The sequence below is a fragment of the Lagenorhynchus albirostris genome, chromosome 12 (genome assembly GCF_949774975.1).
Source record: "Lagenorhynchus albirostris chromosome 12, mLagAlb1.1, whole genome shotgun sequence".
NCBI classification, from domain to species: Eukaryota; Metazoa; Chordata; class Mammalia; order Artiodactyla; family Delphinidae; genus Lagenorhynchus; species Lagenorhynchus albirostris.
Genome location: NC_083106.1, coordinates 42383584 through 42402117, shown reverse-complemented (window position 1 = coordinate 42402117; position 18534 = coordinate 42383584). Strand labels below are relative to the sequence as shown.

The 18534-nt window shown below is 43.0% G+C and overlaps 1 protein-coding gene across 6 annotated transcripts in view; it reads left to right on the top strand.

Moving 5' to 3' along the window:
- The window catches only part of DCBLD1 (discoidin, CUB and LCCL domain containing 1), a 69516-nt gene extending 51252 nt beyond the window's left edge, over nt 1-18264 (top strand). For 4 of the 6 annotated variants that reach the window (XM_060167584.1, XM_060167586.1, XM_060167587.1 and 1 more), the window contains 10 exons: nt 2424-2557; nt 7646-7686; nt 8647-8859; nt 10309-10433; nt 10705-10864; nt 10953-11060; nt 11961-12045; nt 12272-12321; nt 13206-13325; nt 15671-18264. In XM_060167584.1, the coding sequence (XP_060023567.1) occupies nt 2424-2557; nt 7646-7686; nt 8647-8859; nt 10309-10433; nt 10705-10864; nt 10953-11060; nt 11961-12045; nt 12272-12321; nt 13206-13325; nt 15671-16188 (1554 nt within the window). In that variant the 3' untranslated portion in view covers nt 16189-18264. Of the gene's footprint in view, nt 1-2423; nt 2558-7645; nt 7687-8646; nt 8860-10308; nt 10434-10704; nt 10865-10952; nt 11061-11960; nt 12046-12271; nt 12322-13205; nt 13326-15670 lie in introns of those variants that run through there. The other 2 variants (XM_060167585.1, XM_060167589.1) reach the window with 2 other exon arrangements.
- The last annotated feature ends 270 nt before the right edge of the window (nt 18265-18534 follow it).

Here is an 18534-nt window from a genome sequence, read left to right as displayed (position 1 = left end):
ATATAAATCTGCTGTTCAAAAGGAAATTTTTAAAAAGCAGGTTCAGTGAGTGTGAATTTTAAAAATTGATACCAAAAAATCCCCAACTTTAGAAAACATCAATTTTATTTAAGTTAGTGGGTGAGCAAGTGATTTCTTTTAAGGAAGTAACTCAGGAAAGGGCTGCTAATTTTATTATAATAATATGATAGCCAGATCTGGTGGTTATTCTCTTAGGGATGTATCCTATGGCCTGCATTTAATATTATGAAAAAATATTAAATAAATATGTGTAATTTAACATGCAATAATGCAATGAAATAAACTCCATAAAAGGGGCACATACCACTGGGTTCCCTCAATGCTGGGGACTGTGGGAAATGAGAATATCTGTTGGGCAATGAAGCTGATAGGTCGTGTTGCTTGTTGGCCTGTGAATCTGTCCTCGTTACCAAGGAGGCCCCTTGTACATGCCAAGTCCAGTGAGAGCTCTACACACAGGGCAGGGATGCTGGGATGAAGACCATCCCATCCCCAGACTGAATTCCAAGGAAGCCAGGTGATCCTAGGGACAAGAGAGTAGCTGCCCAGCCGACCACTTTGTTTTTCATTTGGGGCTGAGAGAGGGAGGCAGGCCTGCATGGACCCTATAAGAGGTACACAGGGTGCCCTTTAGAATCACAAGGTGATTCTAGACATCACCCAGTCCAGCCTTTTCATTGTGAAGATGAATTGGGAAGCCGGGTCCAGAGCAGGGAAGGTGACTTAAGCGCACCTGGTAGAGTTAGAGGCAGAGTCAGCATGATGCGCTAAATTGCTGAATTTAAATCCAGCACTTTTACAGCTAGCTCCTCTATTTTGTACCCTAAGCGTCTAAAACAGTAATAAGAAACCTTTTTAAGAAAATGCAGAAAAAATGAAAATGGAAGCTGTCTCTTTAAAGAGTACTAGCTTTCTCTTCTAATTCTTCTCTTTTTCCCCAAAAATCAAGAAGGGTAGTATCTGCATCAGTTTCAGCATTCTCATATTTCTTCTCTGTCATGAAATCCTCCCCCTTTTTTCACTATGATAGCAGTCATTGCAAAACTGACTCCCTTTGCCAAATCTAATCTAGTTTGGGAAGTATGAGCTCTCTACGTTAAAGATCACAAAAGCTCTCAATTTTATTGCAACCACATTAGTTGCAAAATACAGTTGGTCTCACTGGTCCTCCTAATACTGTAACCTAAATCTAAGGAAAACTTTCCACTGCAATAAGGTAAACAGTGTTGTCGTTAACACAAAGAGAAACTCCGAAGTTCAGTTATTGAAACACAATTTCATGAGCTGCTTTTCTCTTTTCGACACTAGCCATTGCAGAGAAGCAGGGCATTGCTAAAATTTATTTAGGAAAAGATCCTCTTGGCCCCTCAGTCCTGGGCTAAATACCTAATCACCCTCCCCCATGGGTCTGTGCTCGAGGGGGACGTACGGGCCTGGGCACCCCGTGGAACAGTTCCGCTTCTTCCTGCATTCCCACTTTCAACCACAGGATCCCCGGCTAATCAGAGCCTGCCAGGTACCCCTGCTGGGTTTGTCACACCAGCCAGCAGCCTTGGAGGGCTGAGCAGGTGACAGCTGTTTGACCCCCTCAGAGGAGATTCAGAAATTGAGATGGAGGCCTTGGGCCCTGGGTTGCTCGTCATCACTCAGAACTTCATGAAGTTTTCTGTTTTATTCAGTGTTCTGTGGCTGACACTACCATTTTGGTTTTGATGCCTTGCTAAGTCTGATTTTAAAATGAAGCTATGGTATGGAAGGTTCACCTTTTCAAATGATCCTCAGTATGTATATTTAGTAAGAATGTAAGAAACTAATGTTACCTATTCTTGCTGAACAAGTTATCCCAAAACCTAGTGGCTTAGAATGACAGCCATGTTCTTTGCTGATGAGTTTGTGGGTCGGCAGTGTGGGCCGGTTGGTTCTTAAGCTTCCTTTACCTAGAATTGCGCCTGCAGCTGCAGTCGTGTGGCAGGTCATCTGGGGTGGGAGTCTCAGGTGGCCTCATTGACACGTGTGGCAGTTTGCCGGGCCACGTTACCTGCAGCAGAACAAAGCAAGCGCCAGGGCCCAGTTCAGAGTCGGTGTGGGAGGTGACCACACCCCCAGGAGGCGTTATTCACTGGGGAGCCATGAATACTGTGAATTATCTCCCTTCCTTCCTCCCTAGTGGAAGGGTTCCCAGGTTCATCAGCATAAATAGAATGACTCTGATGTCACTCTGAGATAGTTAGCCAATAATTTTTTCCACCCCCTTCTACTTTTTATTTAAATGAATTATAATTTAGCCATGTCAGGGGTCAAATAGGGATCCTGAGCACAAGTTGTAACAAAATGTAGAAGCTCCCGCTATATTTTAGATGTATTGTTGAGCCATTTGTAAGTGAGATGTTGCTGTGTTTCAGACCTCTTTACTATGCAAAGCCGCCATCCATGCAGGAGTAATTGCAGATGAAGTGGGCGGTCAGATTGGCGTGCTTCTGCGCAGGGGCATGAGTCGATACGAAGGGATCCTGGCCAATGGTGTGCTCTCAAGGCAGTAAGTACTTTGCCTTTTGTTCCGAGTGGAAGGTAACCCCACAGGCACAAGTCATCAGCTCACAGTCTGGAAAGGGCTGCAGGCATGTGATACCAAGGGCATGTCAACTGGGAAAAATGTGTATGACTGCTTAGAGCAGCATTTATGCTGTCAGTGTGGAAGACAAATGCAGCAATAAAAAAGCTCACCGACAAGTAGGTTAGAATGGCACACATCTGAAGCCCCAGGACAGAGGAGCATTCTACTCTTAGGTGCTCCAGGGGGAGGGGATAAAGCTTATTCCTCTCTAGTTTTTCCTGATTCCGTAAATTACTGATCATCACCAATATCACCAAAGATACTGAAGGAGATAAGGGACTGACATAAACCCAGCAGAACCACTGAACTCCCTAGAGGATCCCTAGAGACAGTCTCTTAAGGATGAATAATAGTTGGGAAGTGAATAAAAGATGGCTTTTTTTTTTTTTTAACATTGTTAACTTCTCTGTTCCGTGTTATCCTCTGATCTTTTAGCTTCATAAGAAAAAAGTATGTCAATTGCTTTAAACACTTCAACCTCAGCTTTTAATGATTTCAGGTTTCCTCAGCTTCTAGAGTGGAAAACTAGAGCTGTTTGAACTAAAATAGGCCAGCCTTGTGATCCAGCTGTCCACCAGTATAAACAGGCAGCTCGGAGTGGTCCAGAGGGACACTCGCTTTGGAATGGCTGGCTGCCTAGTGAGGGAACAGTGCTCCTTGAGCCACTGTACAGTGTCCTTGGGGATTGGTTCCAGGACCCCCGTGGATACCAAAATCCACGGATGCTCAAGTCCCTTACATAAAATGGCATAATCTTTACATATAACTATGCACATCCTCCCATGTACTTTAAGTCATCTCTAGATTATTTATACCTAATACAATTAAATGCTATGTAAATAGTTGTAAATACAATGTAAATGTTGTGTAAATAGGTGCCAGCATGTGGCAAATTCCAATTTTACTTCTTGGAATTTTTTTTTTTTTCCTGAATATTTTCACTCTGTGGTTGGTAGAATCTGGGGATGCAGAATCTGTAGATACGGCTGACATATGCACGTGTATATGTACACACATATGTACTATTTCCATAAATAAAATTTTAAAATATATACATGTATTATATACACTTACATACATGCACACACATATGTATATACATTTTTAAATTTTTTATTTTATTTATTTTTGGTTGCATTGCGTCTTTGTTGCTGCGTGCCGGCTTTCTCTAGTTGCAGCGAGCGGGGGCTACTCTTTGTTGCGGTGCACGGGCTTCTCACTGCAGTGGCTTCTCTTGTTGCAGAGCACGGGCTCTAGGCACGCGGGCTTCAGTAGTGTGGCACACGGGCTCAGTAGCTGTGGCACGCAGGCTCCGGAGTTGTGGCGCACGGGCTTAGTTGCTCCACGGCATGTGGGATCTTCCTGGACCAGGGCTCGAACCTGTGTATTCTTAACCACTGCATACCAGGGAAGCCCTACATTTTTTTCACTTATGTACTTGCCTCAAACTCTTTGGGACATTAAAATTTATATCCTGATTTATATATTTATATCCTGATTTATAGTAAGAATGATTGCTTATGCACAGTAAGCTTTCAATGTCTGCTTGACTTTGACTTTTGAGGATGTTTCTTTTCTTTTTTTTTTAAATTTAATTGGAGTATAGTTGATTTACAATGTTGTGTTAGTTTCAGGTCTACAGCAAAGTGATTCAGTTATACATATAGTCATTCTTTTTTAGATACTTTTCTCATATAGGTTATCACAGAATAGAGTTCCCTGTGTTATACAGTAGGTCTTTGTTGGTTATCTATCTTATGTATAGTAGTGTGTGTATGTTCATCCCAAGCTTCTGAATTATCCCTGCCCCCCAAGTTTCCCCTTTGTAACCATAAGTTTGTTTCAGATATCTGTAAGTTTGTTTCTGTTTTGTAAATAAGTTCATTTGTATCATTTTTAAAAATCAGATCCCACATTTGTATCATTTTTAAAAATCAGATCCCACATATGAGTGATATCATATATTTGTCTTTTTCTGACTTACTTCACTTAGTATGATAATCTCTAGGTCCATCCATATTGCTACAAATAGCATTATCTCATTCTTTTTTATGGCTGAGTAATATTCCACTGTATATATGTACCACATCTTTATCCATTCCTCTGTCAATAGGTATTTAGGTTGCTTCCATGTCTTGGCTGTTGTAAATAGTGCTTCAATGAACATTGGGAGGATCTGTTTCTTTTTATGTTTTTTATTGTTTGCTCTATGGATAATAAGGTGCTGTTTCAGGAAGGTATCAAGCTGTGGCCTAGATTTGTTAGGTGCTGCTATCTCCAAATAGGAACGAAGAACTGGCCTTTGGCTTTAAATCTGTTTTTGGACTCTCTTGCTTATGTTTGAATACATTTGAATGCTTCTTTTGTAGAAAAATAGGATAGCAAAAAGTTTAACTTGTACTACTTGGATTTTATTTTACTTTTGAAGAAAAGTTACTTAAACTATTAAGTAAAAGTAGACATAATGTTCTCGATTCTGCTACATCAACTGGTCACTTTATATAACTTGATATTAAACTTTGATGCGAAAGTAAGAGTCCAGAAATCTAAACCATTAATGAATTAGGAAAAGTTTTGCTCCACATTCCATACAGTTATTTGAACTAACTGTCCGATTTTTGTTTTGGTGGAAGTAGACAGAAAGTCTAGAATTATATCAAGGCCCCTTCTCCCTTCTGGCTCTGTGGTTTGGCACCATCTTTTTGTACTGAACAGAAAAGAGTAAACTGTGTGCTCATACAGTCTCTTCCACTCGTTTCCATTCCCAGATCTTCAGGGAGCAGTTGTTTTGATCTGTGCTGTTTCGCTGTTGGGGAAGCACTGTACATGCGGTCATTGAACTTCTGTTCCCACACATGATTGTTTGGCGTTCAGGAAGAAACACAGAAGGAAGCATTGCAGCTGAGGAAGAAGTGGTCCCTAAAGTAAATATCTAGGGTTCTTCTGGGATTCATCCCGGGTCAGGTCACTTCCTTGATCTGAGGAGACCAGAATGGAATCAGGAAGAGCGGCTGACCTCACACAGAGGATGATGGCTCAAACCATCTGCAGGGAATGCTTTTCTTTGTTTACCTCAGGCTCTTCCTGATTGCTTCTACAGCCCTCTGGGAAGGAAGGCTGGCAGTTCCTGGAATCTGATCGAATTCATTCACCCTAATGTGTGAATGCCTTAGAACCCCATTTTCCCTAGGGGTTTTTCAAAGAGGAAGCTTATTTACCTATAGAATTCTCTAGTGGTTGTATTTAATTAGCTTAATTGGGTGAAATGGAAAAACATATTCCAGCTGATAATAGAGGAAAGCCAGGCAGAGAGATCTTAGCAGCAGAACCTTACCCAGCATTTTCTTCTCAGGATGAACTCCAAAGCTAACCTTCTTTCCTTAACTTCTCTTTTTCAACAACAACAAAGTAAATGTTTTAATGTTTCATGGCAGTGGGAGTGCATTTAGGTGATCAGGGTTGCAGCAGTATTATTTGGGCTTATCTGGGCCAAACTTCAGGTGTAATACTTCGTGCAGGAACATTAGAGAAAATGCAAAAATCAGTCAAAGAGAGGCTCTCAAATCTTAACAAATTTAAATACAAATTGCAACAGTGTGCACCTTTCTTTAAAGGTTAGGAAAGCTGGGTCCTTACCCCTGCTTGGCCACTAACTGTGAACTGAAGAAGGTCCCATGACCCAAGTGGGTCTGCATTTTCTCCTGTACGAAATGATTGGTGCCTGCATTATATTCAGCACAGATTATAACAGAATCTTTATGTGGAAAACCAGGGCTTACAGAGTCTCTGCCTGAGAGTGGACAAAGAATATGAAAGAAAAACCTGTTACTTAAAAACAAAATGTTGCTGTGAAGGTGCTTCTGTCCAGACTAGTTTTGGGTTCTCTGTGGATTTCACATTTCAGTACCCTCTCTGTCCATTATTGCCACAGTAATTCAGAGTTAAACATTTAAAACAGGAGTACTCTCAGATTGTAAAATAACTGAACATGACAGCGACACCTACCTTTTTTTGTTTACCTGTAATATCTAATGTAGTAAGTACGATGCCTATAAGATTAATCTTGAGAATTCCAAGTTTTCTATTCGTTCTACATATTGTTACAGCATTGAGTTGGTGAGGGATTTACAAAAAGATACATGTGATCTCAGGCCTTAGGAACCTCTTTTCCGCAGAAGGAGACAACTGCCGAGCAGGGCTGATTTGATAAGTTCACCAGGAGAGTAATACAAGGTACAGAACTGGGGGGTCCAGAGGCCCAGGGATCAATGCCAGATGTGCAGGCTTGTCTTGCAGCAGTTCAGGACCCGTCAGTGAGGTGCTCTGAGTTTTCTCCAGCTGCACCTTGTCATCCAGAAGCAGGAGCTGGTTCATGGTTTGGTGTCCTTGCTGCAGTAGGTAGGAGTGTGACTGGAGAGAGAGAGACCCGGGCGGAGGCTCTCTGCGGAGCGACGCTGCTGGGGCAGGACCCCTCAGGGAAGGAGTGGAGAAGTCTGTAGGAAAGGCAGCTAGACTGACTTGCTCGTTCTTTTAAAAGTGATCAGGCATCTTCATGTCTCAGTGGTCCTTGATTGTTGAAGCGAGTGGGGCACTGTAGGGGTGCCTTCTGAAGCAAAGGAAGTGTTCAGGGCAGTCATCCTTTCTGTCTCCATCACTACGTAGTCATTAATTGGGATTTAAGTGTGTCCTGGAGACTGTATATGTGCCTGTTCCTTCCCAATACAGTGTGTCGTGATGGAAACAGCACAGGATTGTGACTCAAAAGCAGTATCTCAAGAGTCCTGGCTGCCTGTCACCTCTATGAATTTAGGAAAGTTGCTTACCTTCGAAGGGCCTGAGTTTCTTGGTCTATGAAATACCAATGACAGAGATAATAACAGTAGCCTTGCCGGGTGCTCTGAGGACCTCATGGGGTGTGGGAAGGCTCTGAGCCCCATCCTATAGCGCTGTACCAGTCATTAAGATCCAGTTAAGCAACTAACCTCCTCATCTTTGTGTTTATTATTTCAGTGGTTCCCTGTCAGACAAGCGATTTCTGTTTACCTCCAATGGTAAGGATCATGCTTTCCTTAAGAATTTGATATTTTAAAATCTTCAGGGGTAGTTTATTCTTCCATACCCCTCAGATGATATAGTTTAAAAGATTAATTTTTTCTTTTCCCCTCAGGTCATGTAGCACCAAGTATGCTGTGACTTAAAAAATACATCAGACAATAAACCCAGTTAACATTAGGGAAAAAAATATTTTTCTTTATAATCTAAAACTTTTGCCAGAAAAAATGAAAATTTGAAATGACAGTTAAGATAAATTCCTTTATGTTAGATTTTAACAGAAAAACCTTTTGAGCAGTGCAATCTGATTTGTGTGTATCTGGAATGAAGTTATTGAAAATGAATAGCATAAAGGCTTTTTAGCCCCTGTCATGGAATACATTCTGGGGAAATGTTCTCCCTCACATAAAATAACATATTTCAAGGAGAACAATACAAACATGTCTTCTCTGCCCAGAAGGAGGACTGGCCTTTATCTGCAACCTCCACATTGTCTTGGACATGGTATAGTTAAGCTCTCAGGGGTGATGTTGGGTACAATTAACTGATCTTCAGAGCACCTGACGTACCTGCTCTTCAAGGGTAGAGAGCGTGGAGTCCTCCCTCTGATCAAGTGAGAAGAACCTCAGCATTTTCAGCTTTTAGGACACCTTGTACTTCGTTGAAATCATGGTGAATTTAGATTAGAAAGGAAAATCTACAGTGGGGACAAAGAGATGTCACTTATAGGGGATATAAGGTCCATTAAGAAGAAAAGCAGCAATAGTATCAAGATACCACAGCACCAGCGAGTCAAATGCAAGTCTGAATCATTAAAAAACTAGTAATTAAACAGTTGATTCAATATCAGAATGGAAGTAAATCAACCGAATAATTCTAGGTGAAATGGGGTGCTTTTTTTTTTTTTGGTTTTCATTTTGTGTCTGTATCTGAAATATTTCCCTGCCCTTTTTGTCTAGGTTGCAGCAGATCCTTGAGTTTGGAACCTGACCGGCAAATCAGAGCTTCTTCTTCTTGGGAGTGGATCAATGAGACTGGAGATCAGGTCCGTTGGTCTCCTGGCCAAGCCCGACTTCAGGACCAAGGCCCGTCATGGGCTTCGGGGGACAGGAGCAAGAACCACAAACGAGAGTGGCTGAGGATAGATTTGGGAGAGAAAAAGAAAATAACAGGTACTGAAACGAGTGCAGTTTCACAAAACAAGATGACTTGCAGTTGAAATTATGTTTTGAATTTGCACAGGTGCCCCCACCTCAGAGTACTCCATGTCTTTTTTTTTTTAATCTTTATTGGAGTATAACTGCTTTACAGTGTTGTGTTAGTTTCTGCTGTACAACAAAGTGAATCAGCTATATGCATACATATATCCCCATATCCCCTCCCTCTTGCGTCTCCCTCCCACCCTCCCTATCCCACCCCTCTAGGTGGTCACAAACCACCGAGTTGATCTCCCTGTGCTATACAGCTGCTTCCCACTAGCTATCTATTTTACATTTGGTGGTGTATATATGTCCATGCTACTCTCTCACTTCGTCCCAGCTTCCCCTTCCCACCCTGTGTCAAGTCCTTTCTCTACATCTGCGTCTTTATTCCTGCCCTGCCACTAAGTTCATCAGTACCGTTTTCTTAGATTCCATACATATGTGTTAGCATACGGTATTTGTTTTTCTCCTTCTGACTTACTTCACTCTGTATGACAGACTCTAGGTCCATCCGCCTCACTACAAATAAGTCAGTTTTGTTCCTTTTTATCGCGAAGTAATATTCCATTGTATATATGTACCACATCTTCTTTATTCATCTGTTGATGGACATTTAGGTTGCTTCCATATCCTGGCTATTGTAAATAGTGCTGCACTGAACATTGGGGTGCATATATCTTTTCGAATTATGGTTTTTCTCAGGGTATATGCCCAGTAGTGGGATTGCTGGGTACTATGCTAGTTCTATTTTTAGTTTTTTAAGGAACCTCCATACTGTTCTCCATAGTGGCTGTATCAATTTACATTCCCACCAACAGGGCAGGAGGGTTCCCTTTTCTCCACACCCTCTCCAGCATTTATTGTTTGTCGATTTTTTGATGATGGCCATTCTGACTGGCGTGAGGTGATACCTCATTGTAGTTTTGATTTGCATTTCTCTAATGATTAGTGATGTTGAGCATCCTTTCATTTGTTTGCTGGCAATCTGTATATCTTCTTTGGAGAAATGTCTGTTTAGGTCTTTTGCCCATTTTTGAATTGGGTTGTTTGTTTTTTTGATATTGAGCTGCATGAGCTGCTTGTATATTTTGGAGATTAATCCTTTGTCAGTTGCTATGTCTTTTTCAAAAGTAACAAACCTTCACATTGTCTCTGTGGGAAGAACCTGTATGCAGGGGGTAAGGATGGATGTGTGGGTGAGAGAGCTGATATCTCCATGCTGAAACCTTTTTATGGCATATTGTCAGTGTGAAAACACTCATCTGTCATCACGTTTCTAAATGCAGATAAGAAAAGCAGGCCTGTAAAATGATTTGCAATTTCAAATGAGAGGGAAAAAAAGAAAAGAAACCTGAAGTTATAATACATGTTGTATAACATATTTTTTAAACTAACCCATAAATAATATTTTCTTATAAGGAATTAGGACCACTGGATCCACACAGTCAAATTTCAACTTTTATGTAAAGAGTTTTGTAATGAACTTCAGAAACAACAACTCCAAGTGGGAGACCTATAAAGGAATTGTGAATAATGAAGAAAAGGTAAGAGACACTCCGGAGGAGGGAACTGAGTAGGAGAGTGGGCCTCCAGATATTTTCATCAGTCCATCAGTGTGTTTCCAAAAACAGATGCACAGCATCAGATTACGCAGCCTTTGAGTGCAAAGCCTTGGATCTTCAATATCAAGCATGTCTATAAAAAAAGCAACAGACATAGAATCCTCACTTTGATTTCATATAACCAGGTGTGAGTAGATTGATAAAGACCTAGAAACGAATAGAATCTTCAGGTAAAGGTTACCTGTTCCTACAGGTGTTTCAGGGCAACTCTAATTTTCGGGACCCTGTGCGGAACAATTTCATCCCTCCCATCGTGGCCAGATATGTCCGCGTTATCCCCCAGACGTGGCACCAGAGGATAGCCTTGAAAGTGGAGCTCCTTGGCTGCCAGATTGCACCAAGTAAGACTCAGGGTGAGTCAGTGAGTTACTGGATTCTGGTCACCTCCTTTCACAAATTGTTGTTATTAATGTGGTTTCTCTAACATCTCTTCTCACTCAGGTAATGACTCATTGGTGTGGAGCAAAACAAGTCTAAATACTGTTGGTTCAACTAACAGAGAAGATGAGACAATCTTAAAACCCGTCCCCTCTGAAGAAATGCCCAAAGGTAGGGCAGTTATCGTTTTGCGGTTTCTTAAGGAATATAACTTGTACTCCAGCCAATAATACGGTAGCTTCAACAACATTCTTTTTTTCTGTGTCATATAAGTGTCTGGGGGCAGATGGTCCAGAGATATCTACACATGTGTAAAATAATATATGTCCACACTTTTCATTACACTATTGTAAGTAGAAAAGTACTGGAAACAAACACATGTGCCCTTCAAACACTATGTAAATCCTTTATAGAAAAATAAAACAATAGCACATCCATACCATGGAATACTCTACAGCCATAAAAAAGGAATGTGTTAGTAATATAGAAAGTTCTCTGAGACACACTGACAACTTAAAAAAATAAGCATGGTACAGAACAGTTTACATAGCACTCGACCATGTGTGTAAAAGGTGGGGTGATACAGCATATATATATATATATTCATCCCAGTATACCTGGAAAAATGTCAAGAAACATAATTTCACATAGAGGAAGAACAGAGGTGGAAGGGAGACATTCCATTCCATACCTTTCTATACTTTTTTTTTCCTTTGCGGTACGCGGGCCTCTCACTGTTGTGGCCTCTCCCGTTGCAGAGCACAGGCTCCAGACGTGCAGGCTCAGCAGCCATGGCTCATGGGCCCAGCCGCTCCGCGGCATGTGGGATCTTCCCGGGCTGGGGCACAAACCCGTGTCCCCTGCATCGGCAGGCGGACTCTCAACCACTGCGCCACCAGGGAAGCCCTGAATCCTCTTTTTGCTTTCCAGTATCAGTAAATGCCTAGCATGTATTCTTGTCCCCCACATGTTAAACCACTGAGGACCTTTCAAATCAGTATTCAGTTTTAGATCATGAAATTTGGTTGCTGTTCATTTCTGCTGTAATATGATGTCTTTTCCCCTTCTTAGGGTTAAACGTCATAACTATTGTTACTCCACTGGTGCTCCTCGTCCTGCTGGTTGCTGGAGTGGGAATCTTTGTAGTCCTTAGAAAGTATGTGACTTCACATTTAAAAAATTTTTTTCTCTAATTATGTAAACAGTCACAAAAGTTTACTCTTCGTATGTTCATGTGTAGAAAGCAGCATTACTTCTCCCAAGATAAATGTGAACTTCTATTTTAAAAACAAGTTGGATAGAGGTAGAAAATATCATGTATTATTTTATGAACAGTACTTATCATTTAGAAATCTTTTCAGTGGGATTTTTTGTCTTGATAGGAGGAAGAAGAAAGGAAATCCTTATGGATCAGCTAAGGCTCAGAAAACAGGTTGGTTGAAAAAACTATCTACAGTTTTATTCTGTCCTTGAGGAAGGGACAGAATCTTCTGATTAAAAGCATGATTAGGTGCTTTTAATTAGCAGATCCTGATTAAAACCCACACTTATATGGTTTAAGAAATAAGATCTAATAGCTTTAAGTTAACAAATCTACCCGGAAGGAATATATTGTATCCTGTCTCTTAATTCAGAATCTTCATAGCCAGTTTATTTTTACTTTTGTTCAACATCATCCCATCATTTATCAAAATTAATTATTTTTTTTGGCAACTGGAATTTACATCACCACGCTGCCTGTCACCAAGGAGAAGTTATAAAATCCCCATCTGTGAACTGGACATTGCCCGGCACTCCTAGCATCTTCAGGCCTCCACTGTATTTTTCATTCTAGGGAAGGACTAGGCAGGGCAGGTTTCAGAAAATCCTTAGGATGCCCAAGCAATGAGTCAGCTGCAGTCGAGAGAGAGGGCAGAAGGGCAGGACCCCTGAGAATCTCGAGGACCACCTGGGACTCCACCTCCCTAGGCTCTAAACAGCCAGCTGCATTGACCCCTCACGGTCACAAACACCATGTCAGTGCAGATTAGGGAAAACCATGCCCAGGTGGTCTAACCTAGGGATAATCTGGGACCTGATGGGTACATAAATACATTTTACCTGCAGAGTAGAAAGCATGGTTGGGATGGTGTGTGCTGTTGTTGTTGTGACCTCATCATGCTGTGTCCACCACACACCTGGAGAGCTGTGGTTGTGCATCTGTCACAGTCAGCTGGCAAAAGGCAGCCTGACCTCTGACTTAACCTGGAACCTATGGTGGAGTAAATGTGTTACACTTCTGAGAGATTAGTTTGTTTCATGTTATCTTTATTCCAGACTGTTGGAAGCAGATCAAATATCCCTTTGCCAGGCATCAGTCAGCTGAGTTTACCATCAGCTACGATAATGAAAAGGAGATGACACAAAAGTTGGATCTCGTCACAAGTGATATGGCAGGTAGGTACCAAGTCTCCGTGACCAGGCTGTTAGCCAGGAGGTGCTGCTTATGGGAGAGGGGAGACCAGGAAGAGAAATAAGACCGAAATCTTTTGTTTAGATGGGGTCTAGTAAATCAGTAACGTGTGACGTTTCCTCTCTGTGCTCTGCACAGAGTTACAAAGTGACACTGAAATATTTCCCCAAAAGCCCCATCCAGCCAAGGCTCTTACACCTGCAGGGCCTCTAATGACACCCAGAGCAATGGTCCTGAAGTACCAGTGAAACCTGGAAGCCCTTAGCTAATCTGTTTTTGTTACTAAGGTTTTGATTAAGGCACTAGGAAAAAGGGACTAGAAAGATGAATTGAGCATAGCTTCTGCCCTTGACGAATTGGAGGGAGGAGATGAAGGAATCTGTTAGAATGGCCTCAAGGTCCCTGACAAGCCATTGTTGAGAGTCAAGCTTCTCAAACGATTTGTGAGGAAGGATACAGTTTTTGCCTTTTATTTCTTTAATCCATCAAGGACTAAAATTTTTGTAAAATACAGTATAAATTAGTAAATGAAATGTTTAAAAAGACATAAAATACAAAGCTCTAATTTTCTAATTAGATTCAAGGGGCATAAAATCACTCTCAAATTGCTGCAAGATCTGAACACTTTCTATCCATTTGTGCACTTGGCTCTTTACACATCTGTCACAAACAGTTCTCAGACAGGTAGGCATCCACAGACCACTGTGAGTAGCACTGCTCTAGCTTTTTGCTACTCAGAGTGTGTTCTAAGGACCGGCAGCAGCATCTGGGAGCTTGCTAGAAATGTGGGCTTTCAGGCCATGCCCCAGGGCTACTGTTATATATGAAAGTCAGAAAGGTACCAATGGAAAGGCTGCTTGACCTGCTTCAGGGGCAAAGGGAGTAATTCTCCAATCAGAATCTGTCTTCTTGTTCCTTTCCTCGGACAGTTCAAGCTCTGCCTTGGGGATGAGGCGAGGAGAGTGGAGAGCCCCTCTCCTTTCATTCTCCTTCAGCTTCTGGTCCAGCCTCTTCTCCTTCCTCGCTGCGTGGTCCTTCTGGGCACCTGAAACATGCAAGGCCCCACTCTTGCCTCCACTCATCTGCAGTCTCACCCACTACACTCCAGAGCTCCCGGCAGAGCCATTCCTTCCCTTTTAATCTGCTCTGCAGCTCACATCCAGACTTCCCTCCCGGTCCCCAGTAAGTCAGTAATTCTTGCCTGCTGGACATCATATCCTGCAAGTGTCACCAGGTCCTCAGGGGATCCAAAATTGAACCCATCCTTCCTAACCCTTAACCTATGTGCTCTGTGCATTCCTTTTCTAAGTGGCTTCTGAATGGGCATCCCAGTTTTCAGGGCTTAATATCTGGGAGGTGTCCTCTTTGGTCATACCCTCCCTACATCATTGGTGACAAATTCCTCTGATACCTGTCCCCAAAGTGTGGCCTTTCCAGAGCTGCTGCCAGTCCCCTAATTTATGACTTATATGTCTCATTTCTCTGCTTTTTACTTTTTGTTTTTTTTATCTTTCCCTCTTCAGTCTCCCTCCACGGTTACCTCTTCTGCCAGTCTCTAAATTTAGAATCTTTGTAGGTTTCTACAGCGTTAAACCAAACTTCCTAGCAAGGCACTCAGTGCCCTCCATGATCTAGCACATGGATAACAGCTCACACTTGGGACATGTGTTCAAATTCTTGCCCCACTGGCTGCTACCTGTGTAATCTTAGAAAAATTAATCTCTCTCTGCTTCAGTTTTACATTTGTAAAAGGGAATAATGGTCCCTACCTCATAGTACTTTTTTTCCAGAGGATTTAACTAATTGATATCTTAATGTCATAGAATAGTGCCTGGCACCAAGTAAGGACTCAGTAAAGCTTTGAGCTTTATCCTTATCATTAGCCCAAAACCTATTACTTTGGTCTTCATAGCCTATTAAATTCCTCCATGTCCCTCATGCTCTGGCCACATCACACTCTGTTCATGTTTGTTTAACAGGTTGTTCAATCACTTTTCCCTTTCCTGACAGTGTTACCTCCACCTCCAAAACGTGGCCTTTCAGGAGTCAGCCTAAGAGCTCCCCGTGAGGTTGTTCCCTCCTACCCCTAGGTGTGGTTAGAGGTTAGCTCCGCCTCGCTAGGCTCCTCGGAGCCTTGAGGCTTCCTAAAGCACCTGTGTAGTTATGTAAACCCCTAAGTGTGGCGTCTGTGCCTTTTACATCTTAATCTTTCTCTTCCTGCCCGGTACACGTCAGGCCCTCAGCAGATCACCCCCTCTAGATAGCCGGTTTGTGGGTGTATGGCGGGGCGGGGGGGGGGGTGCACAAACGTTTGCCCTTTGGGTTTCAGATTACCAGCAGCCTCTCATGATTGGCACCGGAACGGTCACCAGGAAGGGCTCTACCTTCCGGCCGATGGACACCGAGGCCGATGAGGCGGGGCCGGACGCCGAGGCTAGTGGCCACTACGACTGCCCCCTCCCGGCCGGCCGCCACGAGTACGCCCTGCCCTTGACCAACCCCGAGCCCGAGTACGCCACGCCCATCGTGGAGCGGCACCTGGCCCGGGCTCACACCTTCTCCGCGCGGAGCGGCTACCGCGTGCCGGGGCCCGGGCCGGCGCACAAGCACTCCCTCTCTTCCGGCGCCTTCTCCCCGGCCGCCGGCTACCAGCTGCCGCCGAGCCCCGCGCCCGCAGACCCAGGCTACGACAAGCCCAAGGGCGGCGGCGGCGGCGGCTCAGCCGCGGGGCGCGCCGATCCCGCCTATCAAAAGCCGCAGGTCAACCCCGCGACCAACGCTGCCTACTTGGCCCCCAGAGACTGCCTCAGACCCCTCAACCAGACGGCCATGACCGCTCTGCTGTGAACACACTGTGAATGAAAGCTGCTGTGGTACTGAGCTCCGGGCTGTGCGCGCGCGCGAGAGACTGAGTGAGTGCGCGCGCGTATATGGTTTAACAGGATCCTGCGGTGGAGTCGTAGAGGCACCCCCCCCCCCACTGTTTACAGAATTGTGCAGCTGGTTTTGTCCTAACCCTTAGGGCGAGCGTCTGTTGGGTTTTATGGGGCTAGAAAAATGAAAGTTTTCAGATGGCATTTTTCATTTCTCTAACTGTGATACCGAGCTGCTTCGGTGTAAAATGTGCAATCTGTACAGAATTGTATTTAACAAGAATTAAAGTAACTTAAGTTTGCTTGCGCAGATTTTGGTTCTACATGGAGGTTATGTAGGAGAATGCAGCTGTTGCAAAAACGTATATAAGAGTATGTTCACTTTTTAAAGATATTTTATCTGATGATAGTGTGTTAGCAGCAGGTCTGTTTAAACTTAATCTTGTTGTTATTATGGCTCATTTCCTTTCCTTTGATATCGAGAACTAAAAGCATTGTTAACAGTCTTCTCCTGGAAGGAATGAAATTACTTGAAGCAAGAAAAGCACACCAGGGTGGTTGTTTGTTTGCAATTATGACTGTAGATTAAAAAGAACAAACAAACAAAATACACCACCTCAGCAGCTGCCAGTTCCTTAGACTCCACTTCAGGTGGGGATGCTCAGCGCCTGTGAAGGTGTGCAAGGTGCAGGGGGTCTCTGGGGCCTGCAGAGGCCTCGCTGCCCGCAGCCTGTGCGAGCAGGCTCCTGAGCAGCTGGCCTTCACACTGCTCGCTCACCTCAGGCCTGGCAGATACTTGCTTTCACATGCAAGTCTGCCTTTTCAAACTGTCTGCAAAGCCAAATGCTGAGACTTAACGGCAACCAAAACTGCTCTCTCAACAAACTGAATGAAGGTGGCACAGCAATTACGCTGTAAATTACTGTGTCAGATGCTTTTGTACCTCAGATTAAAAATATTGCTGAGGTCAGACACCCACACTTTTCATGACTTTCTTCAGAAATAGCACATCGTACTCTGAAACACAGAGAAGTTACTTGACGTGTTCTTACAAAAGTGACTGAGGCCAAATCTACATAGAGCTTTTCTACTGAGATGGTTGGAAACTGAACTAATTTTGTAAGAAAAAATTTCCCCTCGAGTATGTGTCTGTAATTCCAGATTAGCCCAGACTTCAGCTGTACCTCATGTTCAGTGGTTTTTACCTGAGTTTGCTTTGTGAGTTCATGGTGGGGGGATTTAACCTCTTTTGCCAAAGAGGAAAGTGTATGTTTGTTTGTTTTAATAGAAAATGTGGACCAAAAAGATCCTTTCCCTAAAAATGTATTATAATCCTATTTGCATGACTGACTTTCTGTGAAACATAGGTTTTAGAATACTGAGGTGCTGGAAGGTCACAGCAGACTATCTGTGGTTATTGTGGAGGTTAAACCATTTACCTTGTGAGTTTACATGGTTTTCTACGATTACTAATTGCAATAAACTATGCCAAACCAACGTACATACCCCAGTCTCTCACTGGTGTCCTGCTTGCTGGGCTACTGAAGGCACTTGAGGCTTGCTCCATAGAAGTGCAAGTGGTGCAGTGGAAGGAGCATATCTGGCTTCCTCTGGTTGGTCCTAAGTTGGAACTGGGGACAAAAATTATGGAAGCTGTCAGTTATTAATAAAATCTTAGCGATTTGGGGTCGATTGTTTCATGCTTCCTGGATTGTTACAAAAAGTAACAATCCAGTCTACAACTTGTAGACTTCCTACAAGTCTGACTTACAGCAGGCTGCCGGGTTCTGGGCTGGTGACGATGGATGATGAGTTGGTTTCCCGTGCTTACTGCTGTGCACTGCCAGCCACAGTTCCGTTTTTCCTTATGGTATGGCCATGATCCATTTGTATATTCAGTTGGTCACTACATAACCCTAAGCCTCAGTTTCCTCATGTGTAACAAGGATGTGAATGTGCCTTCCTCCAAGGCTTACAGATAAGAATTAATTGTGACAACATTTGGGCTGTATATATTTTTAACATTAAAATATTAGTCCATAAAAACAGACTTCTTTAAAGTGGGGCTGTGTCCATCTATCACATTTCTTCCCTGTATACATGATCTAATCATGACAGAAAGTGGGAGAACAGGACTTTGTTTTGGAACACCGCTTCCTCAGAATGGCCTACTGTGTAGCCTAGCATGGGCAGTGGAAAAGTCTGTCTGATACACGCAACACAGCCAAGCTAAACTAGAGGATAAGAGCAGGAAAATACTGTTTTTCTTTTCCACTGTTCTGCAACGTTAGCACATAAGATAAGGCAATTGTCTGTTTTT